Genomic DNA, 13417 nt, shown 5'->3' with positions numbered 1-13417 from the left:
AGGCTACTTTATCCAGATCATTTTACAATTTTACTTTCTTTTTATTGCTACTTTTCTGGGACAAATAATAGAGGTTGCTAGAAGTATACTTTTTATACTGTAAATTTTTTATATATATATATATATATATATTATATATTATATATTTATATATATATATATATAATAATATATATATATATATATAGGGCCTATATATTTTTATATTTAGATTACTCTTAAGCCTTGCTCATGAAGAAAAAAATATGTTAACGGAGGCTGATTAAAAATATTCTCCTATATGGGCCTAGTTTTGCATTCCTCAAAGAAAAGAACTATCATTCTTCACAAAGATTCAAGGTTTCGATATGTGGCAGATTTATGGGCAGAGTAAAATAATAAAAGCAAAGCTGCGCGCTGGCACAGGGCAGCGAGCTGGGCTTCGAGGGAGAAATGGGATCTTGGGGGAAAACTAATGATGAAGAAAGATCTCCTCAATCCAAGCTCCTTAATTAAATGCACGGAAAGAACGAGAGAGGCACTGCACATCTGGATTCAATCTGCACCCCTTTGATGGCATCAAGTGTTCTTTTCCCAGACCTAGAAGGCTGAGGAGTCTGCTTGGAGCCTGAACCCATGTCATTGCGACACAGCAGAGCTCGATCCCCTCCTGTCGAGAGACTCTTTAAAAGCGCACGCAACGCTTCGATCATCTGTAAACCGATTCAAGAAAGAACAACATTTTAGTGTCACATCATGAACTGACACCAATACAGACGCATATACACCCATATTATCCAAGAGCTTTGCCAGTGTTTAACTTTGATCATTTTGAGAGCTCGTGTTAACATCGGTTAAGCTTAAACAAGACCGTTGTCCCTTTATTCAAACTTGTCTTTAAGACCACATAATTTGGTGACAATTTTATTTAGCATGGAAAAAAAAGTAATAGCTTTTTTTTAAAGAAAGAAAAATATAGCAAACATTTTTTCAATGTAGTAATAGTTTCTGACAAAAGAAAAAAAATACTTAGTGACTGACAAATTCATGAGGATCTTCTCTGTTTTCTGGCTTTCTAATGGATTTCTAATGATTGGTTACTGCGTTGAGTGTGATATAAAAAATGTATTCACGCCTTATTTTTTAATAATAGTAATAGTAATAATAGTATTAGTAGTAGTAATGATAATAATGATAATAATAATAATAGTAATAATAATAATAATAATAATAATTTTACAATTATAATAATAATAATGGGAAACTGTGGGAAAAGTTAATTAGACATGCATTTTTAAACTATATACTTTGAAATTTAAACTAGCTATGTATTATAAGCCCTTTATTATATATAGGCTATAGGCTAGCCTACGTAGGCCTATATATTTTTTAAAGCCCAAATATCAGTGAGTTTTAATTAGGAAATTGTTACAATTCTGTTATAAGAGTTTGTATTCAAGTCTGTTACTGTATAAATCGCGTTCTTATTGAAGCCTATTACTGAAATCAACTTAATAGACCAGGACAAAAAAAAAAAACATAAATATAAATCACATCACGTCTCACTGCTGACCCATTAACTTATTGAGATATTTCAGTGGGATGTTAATGGGTGGAGATAAGAGATGACTTCGTTAAACTTTTAGAAACATTTGTTTTGCCACGTAATTCGCTTCTTGAGTGTGTATCATCCCTCCCCAGGGCTTCAGAAGCGCGTGTTCTGCTCTCAGGCTTCCCCCCTCAGCGCCAGTGTGTGTCGTTTGAAGAACCGGAGAAAAGCTCGTCCGACCTCCTACTATTGGGCGTAAGTCGATCATCTGTGCCATCAAAGCTTTCTCGCCAGTTTACTCATTCCCTCACTCTCTGAACGAGAGGAGAGAGTCTCTGTTACAGAAACTAAAAGGGAGTCATCAGGTAAAAGGCGGAAGACTTTGGAGTTCTTGAATTGGAGATGTGTTTCGGTGAAGCCTTTTTTTCCATAAAGACTCATGATTGTCCAGTAAAAGAGCGGTAGCTAATTCCGCCTGTTTTTGGAACACATGACCACTGTACTACGGATGAAGAAATCAAAATCGATCTATCTGTCGAGCATTAGACTGGTTTTTCATGGTCAAGACTTAACCCATGTTGGTTATGGTTAGAGAATATCTTGGGTTTCGTCAGTTTGCGTCATGACTTCCAGCTATGCTCATGTAGATGGACAGACAAGCCACGCTACCTAACCGACTGGAGAGTCCGATCAGCGCAAATCAGGATCATCTGCAGGCAAAGAAGAACTTTTCCGTGAGCCACCTGTTGGATCTGGAGGGAGGCGCGGGAGATGGTGGGGAGCTCAAGCGGAGGAGAGCGCAGGGGAGGCGGGGAGGAGTATGATGGAGTCCCCGGGACTGACCAGCGGCAGCGACACGACACAGCAGCGAGAGTAAGTTCATGAGCAAAACATGATCCCCATGTCCCATAGATTCTTTTAATAGCGAAAACATTCGTAGCATTTAACTCTAATTTAATAAGAAATTATTATAGCGAAGATTTCAACTTCAAAAGACGGATAGCGGGAAATGAAAACTTCTGCTTAGGGTCTCCAAGTTAGGGTAAATGCAATTAAATTGTTCATTCTAGTAATCTTTAATTGGTAGGCCTACACACCCTAGAAAGAACACAACATATGAACTAATAGATGTGATTAGTACCTTACTAAAACTGTCATGTTAGCAGATGAGTGACAGACATCAGTAATGTGTTCTGTAGGCCGTGTATTAGGCGCTATACGAGGGAACGATCGCGTTCTCATTCATTTAGACTAGCTACTCCTTATGACTTTAGTTAGCAATTAATATAGGAAGGCTACTTACTTAATTGTGGTGTGTAAAACTGTTGTAAAATCCCGAACTGTCTCTACAATGAAAATATAGTTTTCATTGATATTAAGGTGTGTAAGTATAAATCAAAATACAATTTTAAAAAGTGATAATTTTGCAAACCCCAAAAAAGTCTGCAAGGGCTGTCATGCATGTAACCTACAATATTTAATTTTATTAGTAGGTCCATTTCTAATTATCTTCTATATTTTCCCTAAGCCAACAAAACAAGTGATCTATAGAATCTTACAAATTCATAATAGGAAAAAAAAAAAAAAAAAAAAAAAAAAAAATATATATATTATATAGCCTATTTTTAAAATCTAGGGCTATTTAAAGACTTAAAGATGTAGGCTAGTCCAAAGTTGCAGTGAATTAAGTATTTTATGAATGAGGTTAATAGACCATTTCAAATAGTAAATTAAACATAATAAAAATTTGGCCATACTGAATGTACCATTTATTAGAGTTAACTCTGTATTTTGTTAGGCATCATCCAAAATTTGCAATTTGAAACATTACGAAAATTATAAGCAAGAGCCTCTTGATAAAGCAACCATTAGCTGCATTCTTACTTTTTTTTTTTTTTTTTTGCACATATATTTTAAATCTGTTACTTTGAACTAAACGTAAATAAATAAAATAAAGAGAATAGGTTGGCGCGTATTCCGCTAGGCTGCTTCGGGGAAACAATAGCATAGCAACACGAATTTAAGCCTCGTGTAAGGGCATTAAGGCCTATGTAAAAAAAATTATTAATATTTTGTGCAACAATTTTACTCAACATTTCAGATGTGATTTAAGCATTCTTTTAAGAAAAAATGACTTCTGAATAACCATAACTGAAGTGAAGATTAATCTCGTGTAGGCCTAAGCGCAGAGTTAATGAAAGACGATTTTCGTTCTCACTATAAGCACAGCTGTGACATGTAGAGCTGTTCTTGCTCCAGACCCGGCACTGATAACCTCTTCTTTCAACTTTGCTTTGAGTTTATGGCCTTTGAGGAATTGGGGGCGAATCAATTCTTCACTGGGGTATTTTCTCCTCATGGGAAGTTTTATGGAGCGGTTTAAGAACTGACTGATGAATCAAAAGAGGCCTGAGTCTGCAACGATCTGCTTTTTTGTCCGGACCAAAACAGGCCCAAACACTGGAATTTTACTACTAGAAGAGGCCAGAATAATTATAGAAATAAAGACAGAGCATAATATATAAATATATATATATGGAAGTATATATATGGATAAATAATTTAAGTGGGAAACTGATTAATTAGTTTTACTTCATAATACAATTTGGCTGATGGGAGCTAATTCTATACAAAACCTGATGACCGCATGTTATTTATAGTTTTATGTTCTGTATTCTATTTCTGTAGGTGTAATATAATTTAAGATTATCATAAAACAAGACTGAGATGACATAAAATATTACAAAATGCATCAATTACTTTATTTGATGATATTTTCCTATAACTTAAATTGTAAAAAAAGGCCAAGATTTTTTTTCTCTCTCTCTCTCTCTCTCTCTCTCTCTCTTTCTTCAGTTATAACTAGCAGAGAAACATAGTCAAAATCACATTTCTGAAAAGATCTAAAGAAATCATGAGGAAAAGTTACTAAATATTAATGAAAAAACGTGCATCAAATAATTTATTGTGAATGAAAAATATAATTTATTAAGGGTCCGGAGTCATATTGACCTCAAAAAATGTTATTACTGTATGCCGGGTGTTTGTTGAAGATGTGTAGAATACAAGAACATTTTCAGATTTTTAAATAAACAGAGATCAGGTGTCCTGCTTACACACTCTTTAAACTTTGATTAAGATATGGTTTTAGTTTCATCACTTTTAACTAAAGTAGAATCAAACTGGAAAATCTGTATTTACTCTCTGTAGCTCCTTTCCATTGAGCTGACTGTTATTAAACGGTTATACATTTCCAGTTCTAAATATTAAAAAAAGAATCTTTGTTTATAATTCCATAACAAAAACGGGTTTCACTATGACTTAACTGTAACCCTATAAATGTAATGTTTTTTTTTTTCAGGGTAAGGCTATTGAATGGGTACAGACCTACTATAATGAAGATATTCATGTCATCCTTATATATGTGTGTGTGTGCTTGTGTTTGTCCCCCATAGATGAGCAACTCAACTCAGAGGAGAAGAAAAAGCGTAAACAGAGGCGGAATAGGACCACGTTCAACAGCAGTCAACTGCAGGCTTTAGAGAGAGTGTTTGAGAGGACGCACTACCCCGATGCTTTTGTCAGGGAGGACTTAGCACGCCGGGTCAACCTCACCGAAGCTCGAGTGCAGGTTAGCAGGTTATTTGTCATTTTATGGTCCAATCATGCTCAGTGTTGTCACATCATGTGGATGCAGCAGTGGCACATCCCTGTACTTTACCTTCACACAGTGCTCCATTCTGATGGTAGGGCTGTCTTTACACTCTGTGTATGTCAAACAGAGCACCTTTTATGATTTTTCTAGGTGTGGTTTCAAAATCGGCGGGCTAAGTTTCGGCGAAATGAACGTGCAATGCTGGCCAGTAAAAACGCCTCATTGCTCAAGTCTTTCTCAGGAGAAGTAACAGCCGTAGAGCAGCCCATTGTCCCACGACCCGCTCCCAGACCCAATGACTACCTGTCCTGGGGCAGCTCACCGTCGTACAGGTTAGATGTCACCACACATTTTATACCTCTGCATTACCATTAACACTGCTGCTGTTTCTCCTAGAGCGGACATTAAATGGGCAGAAGTTAAAGAATATTCTGGGTTATTTACAAATTTATGACAATTGGACAGCATCTGCGACATGAATCTTGTCATCCCTCATTTAGCCAAAACTGTAAATGAAAGAAATTTACTTGTGAATTAATGCTTCAAATATTCAACTATAGCACCATTTCAAAAGTATAACCATGAGCTTGAAATATTAAAAACGTGTTAGTCTGAATTACAAATGTGACTTCTGACTTCATAGGAATTAAAAATCTATACAATAATTGGTAACAGTTTACGAGAAAGTTCCATTTATTAACATTAGTTAACAAGAATGAGCAATGAAAAATTATTTTAATGCATTAATTAATGCTAGTTAATTTATTATTCAAAAACAAAAGCGGCATCTGTTAATATTATTTAATTGACATGCACTATAATGAACGGTTGAACTAACGATAACAAAAAATAATAAATGTATTAATAAATGAATAGTTACTTAGTTAGTGCATTAACAAATATTAACAAATGGGACCTTATTGTAAAGTGCTACACAAATATTTATAATGCAAGTAGCTTTGGATAAAAGCGTATATATAAATCTAGGCAAATATCTACAGAACACTATTTACATGGATCAAAATTGTGCAAAATCCACCGGCAGAAATGACATCAGTGATTCATAACCATACATTTGAGAAGCTAAAGCATTTTAGGGAAAATTTCATGAAAGTGTTTTAATCAAAATACCACCATACATTTCTGTATTTTCTTGACTGAGGGAGTCAAAATGATTAAAAGATATTAAATTATTTTCTTGAAATCAAAATATTGTGCCACAAATGCTGTCCATACGAATGAAGTTTTGACCATTTTTGCTCAAATAAATAATTCTGAAATGTTAATATTATTGAATAATTTATTAATAATAAAAAGTGTGAAATCTCATCCTGACAACTTAACCCTTTCCTTGCAGTGCCATGGCAACTTATTCTCCATCATGCGCTGCCAACAACACAGCCCAAGGCATGAATATGGCCAACAGTATCGCCAACCTGAGACTGAAGGCCAAAGAATATAGCCTGAACCAGGTGCCCACCGTCAACTGAAGCGGACAGCAGGGCTTTCAGAGACTCTGAGCCACATGTCAGAGAACAATCCCAATGTCCTGACAAAACCGGCCCCAAACTATTGACATTAATGTTGTTTTCTGTCCTCTTCTACGTGTTTTACTCTTATCCATCAAACAAATGAAGTAAAAGAGAATATCTTCAAGGTACAGAGCTTTCCTAAACCAATGATTTACATAAGGATGTCATGTTCTTGGTATGTGGGAAAATGACATGTGGGAAAATTCAGTTGCGGAAAGCACAAAATGGACTCTTTCTCTGTTCACACTCACTGTGGCAGCATGAGTGTGGTCATCCCGTTTGAAGACTATAGATTGCTTTCTCGAGACTGTTGCTGACCACAGGGATTTGATGACCTCTGTGGAATCCATGTACTTCAATCTTGTGGACATCTGGGAAGTTTTTAGGATTTCCCCTTGATTTCTCCTTGGAACTCATAAATATGCACCGAGGCCACAAAGTGGGATTTGGATATTTTGATTATTTGGAGCCGGGTGAAATTTGGCTTCCTTGTTACCGTAGTCTAAAATCACCCTTCACTGTTTTCAGTTTAAAACATGCCGGGGTTATTTGTTCATTTTGGCATACACAGAACTCTAGCCATGTATGCAAGTAATGAATTTGGAGCCTAGTTGATTTTACCCATTTATATTGTCGAAATATATCTAAACATGTAATACTCCTTTGCAATAAAGATGTCCAAGCAGTGTAACAGCCTTATGTTTCGGGGAGTGTCCTCGAATGTCTTTATGGCCTAAAAGAGAACACTTCTGCGATTTACGCTGTCAATGTTTTTACCACAAATGTGCTCACTATTGAGCTTAGACTGCTCTCAATCTCTGATTTCACAGTTCCACATATCAGATATTAAAACCTATTACATTATGCACTCGTATAGCCTTGGAGGAAGTGTTTTAGAATAAAACCAAATGTAAAGCATACTCCCACTACTGGCCCATTTAACTTACAGTATTACGCAATAGAAGGCAGGTGAAATCATTCAGAAACCCAAGAGCAGTGAGAGTTAGAGATGCGAGTGCAGATGTTACGTGTGCTTTTCCAAAGCTAAACCTCTCAAAGTGTGTTTGTAGGCTCCCATAGTGTGAACTCTCTGTGTGAACATTTACCTTTAAACTGTAAAATAACTCTTCGTCAGGACTCCCGGGGGCTTCGTGAGAAACAGCAGAAAGCTTCGCAAAAATTCCTGCGGCTCTTTTCCTCTCCACCCTGTTTTCCACTCCACTTCGCTCTTTTATAAGTTATACAAGGCAAAGCAAGGAAATGACAAAATTTCGCTAATCAAACTAGCCATTTACAATGAGTTTCAAACGCTTACAGCGCTGTTGTTCTTCCCCTGCCAGCTATCGTTCCATTAAAGTGCTTGTGTGTTTGCTTTGGATTTGAAAACGTTTTAAAGGTTGACGTGAAAAATCAGCTGAAAAACAGCCTGTGCGTTTTACTACCTGATGATGGAGTCTTTGGTGTCGCGTGGTGAACTTTGATTCCTTTAAGCAGTCTTCAGGGCCGGCACTGTTAATTTTTTGTTGAACAGGAATGTTTACTTTCAAAACAGTGTGTTTATGGCACAGGAAGCGATCGTTCGAGTTTAAGTGGCCGAGGGCTGTTTTTGAATGGCTGACACTGGCTTGTTTATGTACCTGATGGCTCCCTTGGCCTGCTGATTACATGTGACCTTGAGTGACCTCAGGGACCGTCAATTGGAGGAAGGGTGAGCCGGTGAGTTGTTTTTCTTTTCATCTGTCTTTCAGCTCCGTGAACGAAATCTGTTGGCTGTCATCACTGTAATGTTACTCTTTATATATGCCCCAGTGATTTGTTTACATCATGTTTTGTGGGATAAAAGCAGATTCTCAGAATTAATGAAATTAAATTAAAATTTATTGCACGTTATTGCACTAGGATACTTGCTTTTCATGTGCTTAAGATTGTGTTATTTTTTAATTGTCAAAAATATTGCCATTTACAATATATCAGTACTGTGATATTTTGTAAATGGCAATTGGGATTAGAGAATTGTGGCCTAGTGGTAAGAGAGTTTGAATCCTAACCCTAGGGTTGTGGGTTTGAATCTCGGGCTGGCAATACCATGACTGAGGTGTCCTTGAGCAAGGCATTGAACCCCCAACTGCTCCCCGGGCACCACAGCATAAATGGCTGCCCACTGCTCTGGGTGTGTGTGTGTGTGTTCACTGCTGATTGTGTGCACTTTGGTTGGGTTAAATGCAGGGCACGAATTCTGAGTATGGGTCACCATACTTGGCTGAATGTCACGTCACTTTTTTTTTCATTGGTCATCAGCTAATTATTTATTGGTCAATATTATTGTTCATGCTCATTTCTTTACACGTAGACTAACTTTGTGGTCATCTAAAGGTTAATCGAGTTAATCTACACTACTGTTTAAAAGTTTGGGGTCAGTAAGATTTTATTTTTTAAGAAATTAGAATAGCTTCAGTCAGATGAGCTTGAACATACAGTGTCATTCCAACTGTAAAAAAATGGTTGAAAAAGTAGCTTTACATTAAATAAATTGTCACTTCTTTGTAATGTTCTGTTCCTTTCCAAATACACCTCTTTGCATCCAATAAGTCTAGATTAGGTCCGTGTACTTTCCTAAATGGTTGACCTCTCTCAAGTTAACATTGATGGACAAGATGCGTGTTTATCAACGATCCCAGTTTGAGCTTTTTCTAAAATGATCTAAAATCTGTATTAAAATTCCAGTCATCATTCCAATTGTGATGCCTTTCATGTGGCTTCTCCCCACAAGCTGGGCTCGTTCCATCCAATTTACAACGGACTCTTTATGATCCAAGCAGTTCATGAGTCAAACCATTTCCAAATACAGCCGTACTCTAAGGACCTGCAATATATGGGATGTTCACTTTGGACAGAAAGCCATTTCCTTTTATTTCAACAGTTTTAACTTGACACAGCTCTCTTTGAACCATTTATATCAAGGTCAATGGGCCTTGAAGGTTTCTTAACAAACTGAGTCTCTGGTTGGACGATTTTTTAATGACACATGCAGAAAACTGGACGGAATTGCTACTGTCCTCATGCCAACATCAACCTTACACCTAAGAATGAATCTAAAAGTGAAGAAGTTTTCTCCTGTAATGTTCTTAGGTGGGCTCCTATGCTCATATACGTTTGCTCACACTTTTGATCCTATAAATAACAAAAAAGCTCGTGTCCCTAGGAGAGTTGTTAGAGGAAGCCACTAGAATAGAAAGAAAAAACAACTTTCATGTTGTCTCCTCTGTCCCCCTGCATGAGCGTCCATCTTACCTTTCACAGCCTGGGCTCGCTGACCCCAGTGCTTCCAGATGTCTGGAACTCTGACCTGAGCCCCAGCGGCCCAGATCATACATCCACCCCACCCCCACATCCCTCTGCACCCTGCAGCCCACTGACAGAGCCTCCCCATGGACAGACAGCTCACCCCCATCAACCTCCACATCTGGAGCCCATTAGGAAGGAGACAGTCAGAGAAAGAGAGAGAGAGAGAGAGAGAGAGCGCTAAAGAGAAAGGGGTGGGGGTTCAGTTAAACTAGAGTTTGGCTGGAGTTGCGGTTTGATCTCTCCTCGTGCCGTTACCTTTGAAAATCCACTTTTCTTATGTATAGCTCTGTATAGTAATAATCACAATGCTCTTGTGTTGTTAATCTCAGAGGGAAATGAATACAATTACCATGCAAGAAATAAAGATTTATTATAATTATGGCCACATGGGTTATAGTCTCATGTTTAGACTTGTACAGATAACATATAATTTTTTATGGAAAAAGGAAAATAAAAGCTCTTGCCATATAACAATTCATTGTAATCATGGGCTGTCAAACACAACCCCCATAGAAGCACCACAGAGCCTAAATAGACTTCTTAATGACTTTAAAAAAACTTGTTTTCTAGTAAAAATCTCTAAAAATCATTAAAAACTAAAAAGTGATTTGAGAAGCAACACTGCATAACTTGGAAAACGTCTGCCAGTTCAGTAAGACAGAATAAACTTAGTCTTAATATCTTATGTAGTTTTGTTCTCAATTAAATTGGTATTGTTTCAAAGATATTTCAATAATGAAATATTAAAATTAATTTCAGTTGTTTGTCTAACGGATATTTTGATTAGCGATTTTAAAAGGAAAGAAAAATTACATAAGACACACCCATTAAGATTTTTTTTGTAGTTCATGAAAGAATTATAAATATTCCTAATGCAATATAGTTCAAGTCTTTTGATCCTGAGTTTTTAAGTCATAATTTTCACCCCCACTAAAGTTTTAGTTGACATCAACGTCCAGATTTGAAAATGGTGTGTAAATATCATTGACAGTGACTTCAGTCAAACTAGTTTGGAATACACTTGAGCCAAATATAAAATAAAATGTAAACAATAGAATGTAAATGATAAAATCTGCTTTTCAAATGAATTATATGTCAGAATATAGAAAAAAATAGCTTGTTTCTTGAAGACGGCATTCCAGATCGTGTGAGTTATGAGTCTTTGAACGTTGTTATGAATTTTTCAGGCATGACGAATGCTGGAGATGATGAATGCAGGCTTGAAAATGACCCTGGTGATCCTCAAGCATTGAATAATATTCTCTGAGAGCCCCGAAAGAAGCCACTCCTGACCTCATGAGATACACTGACCCAGCAACAGTCATGATCAATATGTTGGAGTTTAGAGAATATTAAATTGAATTTCAATTCTTTTTCTAATGGTCTGTCCTCAAACAACCTCTAATTTCCATGATGGAAGTCTTCCAAATTGTCTTCAGGAGAAGTTAGTTGAAAAGGACATCTCCAGTTGATGATAATGCCTACTGGGAAAGTTCAAACCCAGAAATCATCAACACAAACAATCCCAACAGTCTCTGTTCTCTCTCAGAGCAGCACAAACCTGTCTGACTCTCATTTCCTCACCTTTGTCATGCTTCATTACTTTAAATACACAGGCGTTCAGGGCGAGAGAGTGAGCCAGATTTGAGGTGAAACTATAAATGTTCCATAATGGAGGAAATATGTCTGAAATGATTCAACAGCTGTTAGGAGCATAAGTTAACTAAACCATTTCAGTCTCTATCCATTTTGGATCTTGTGTATCTGAAGTAGTTGGATTAATGAATCATTTTGAGAATAAAAAGGCTGGTTCTTTAAAAAAAATAAAAAAAAATAAAAAATAACATCCAGAGGTGTCAGACATGAGATTCAGTTTCAATGGATAATGTGATGGCACTCTATAATTCAGTGGGTCAAAGAGTTTATTATAGATCTATGTATTATAGACCATTTGTATATCATTATAATTTACATATTATTATAATAATTATTTTAGATCATTTATTTATCATTAAAATGTACATATTATTATTATAATTATTTTTTTTAATTTATTTATCATTATTATTTGCAGTACATATTATTAATAATAATAATAATATAGTTGTTGTGTGGGTTTACCATTTTAGACTGTAACAATAGATTATATATTATAGATTTTTTTATATAGCATTATTAGTTATTATTCTATATATTAGTATATTATTATATGACTACTATATCATTATTATTTTAGATTATATATTATAGTTATTTTATTATAATGTATGTATATATGTATTATTATTATAGATCATTTCTAAATTATTATCATTTACACATTATTATTATTATTCTTATAGATTATGTATTATCACTTATTTATATAAAATTATAGGTTATATATATTATTATTATTATCAATATTTTATTTATAATTGTAACTTACATATTATTAATTATTATTGAAATTCTGTATAATTATTGTTATTATTATTCTCTCCCCCACATTTTACAATTCAATTTTTTATTTCATAGTAGCTTAATAAAACTTTTATCTTTTATTTTCTTTTATCTTGAGTGGGTCACCTCATGTTTGGCCTCCATATTGAGATCACATGACACTTCAAAACTGGTCACTTTATCTCTGTAACTGACTTTATCACTCACTGCAATCATGAGAATACTGTGTTTCTACAAAAACATGAGCTTTTGTGTGATGCTGGTAAGTCTAAATGATGGTATATGGGCCAGTACAACATAAACAAAAAATACTGAGTGTACCAAATGAACTTCACCTTTCCTTTTCTTCTATGTTGCTTTAATGGCAACTCCCTCCTTCCTAAAGTGAAGGAAACAACACTACACTAAAACTCCAGGAGAAGGAAAACAGGTTGGGGCGGAAGACGGCATGAGAGAGTTTTTCTAACAAAGTAGCCACACCATAAATCTGCAGCACGGGCTTATGGAAGGAAGTAGTGATATTATACATCTGTCCCAGAGGCTTTGCACCTTCCTCCTCAGGCTGATTAAGTGGACTCATTCATAAAGGCCAAAAACAAGCCTACTATTGTGCTACCTTATCATAACTCATCCGTATATTCAATACAATCAGCCCCCTGCTGCAGGTAAAAAAAATCCACTGATTTACACACTTAATTACAGACCTCACTGGACCAAAGATTTGATGACAAACTAGCATGTTATCACTTTGTTGAGTTTGATGAGAAAAATGCATTGATAGCAAATGATCACATTATGGAAAGTGATTAACAAGCAGACCCTGGAAAATGACCCTGACTGAGATATGTTAAATCACAATTTTTATAAAGTCTGTAATAGAACTGAGGATTCATTTCAGATTCATTTCAATCGCCT

The 13417-nt window shown here is 35.8% G+C and overlaps 1 protein-coding gene across 1 annotated transcript; it reads left to right on the top strand.

The window, feature by feature from the left end:
* Nucleotides 1–2299: 2299 nt before the first annotated feature.
* Nucleotides 2300–7420, top strand: LOC113097390 (paired mesoderm homeobox protein 1-like). Its single transcript, XM_026262629.1, has 4 exons — nt 2300–2401; nt 4890–5159; nt 5334–5515; nt 6541–7420. The coding sequence occupies exons 1-4, from the start codon at nt 2300–2302 to the stop codon at nt 6671–6673; spliced, it is 687 nt and encodes a 228-aa protein (XP_026118414.1). The 3' UTR covers nt 6674–7420.
* The last annotated feature ends 5997 nt before the right edge of the window (nt 7421–13417 follow it).

The sequence above is a fragment of the Carassius auratus genome, unplaced genomic scaffold, assembly GCF_003368295.1.
Source record: "Carassius auratus strain Wakin unplaced genomic scaffold, ASM336829v1 scaf_tig00216229, whole genome shotgun sequence".
In the NCBI taxonomy this organism is placed as follows: Eukaryota; Metazoa; Chordata; class Actinopteri; order Cypriniformes; family Cyprinidae; genus Carassius; species Carassius auratus.
Note: the sequence above shows the minus strand (reverse complement) of the source record. Positions and strands in the feature narration are given on the sequence as shown.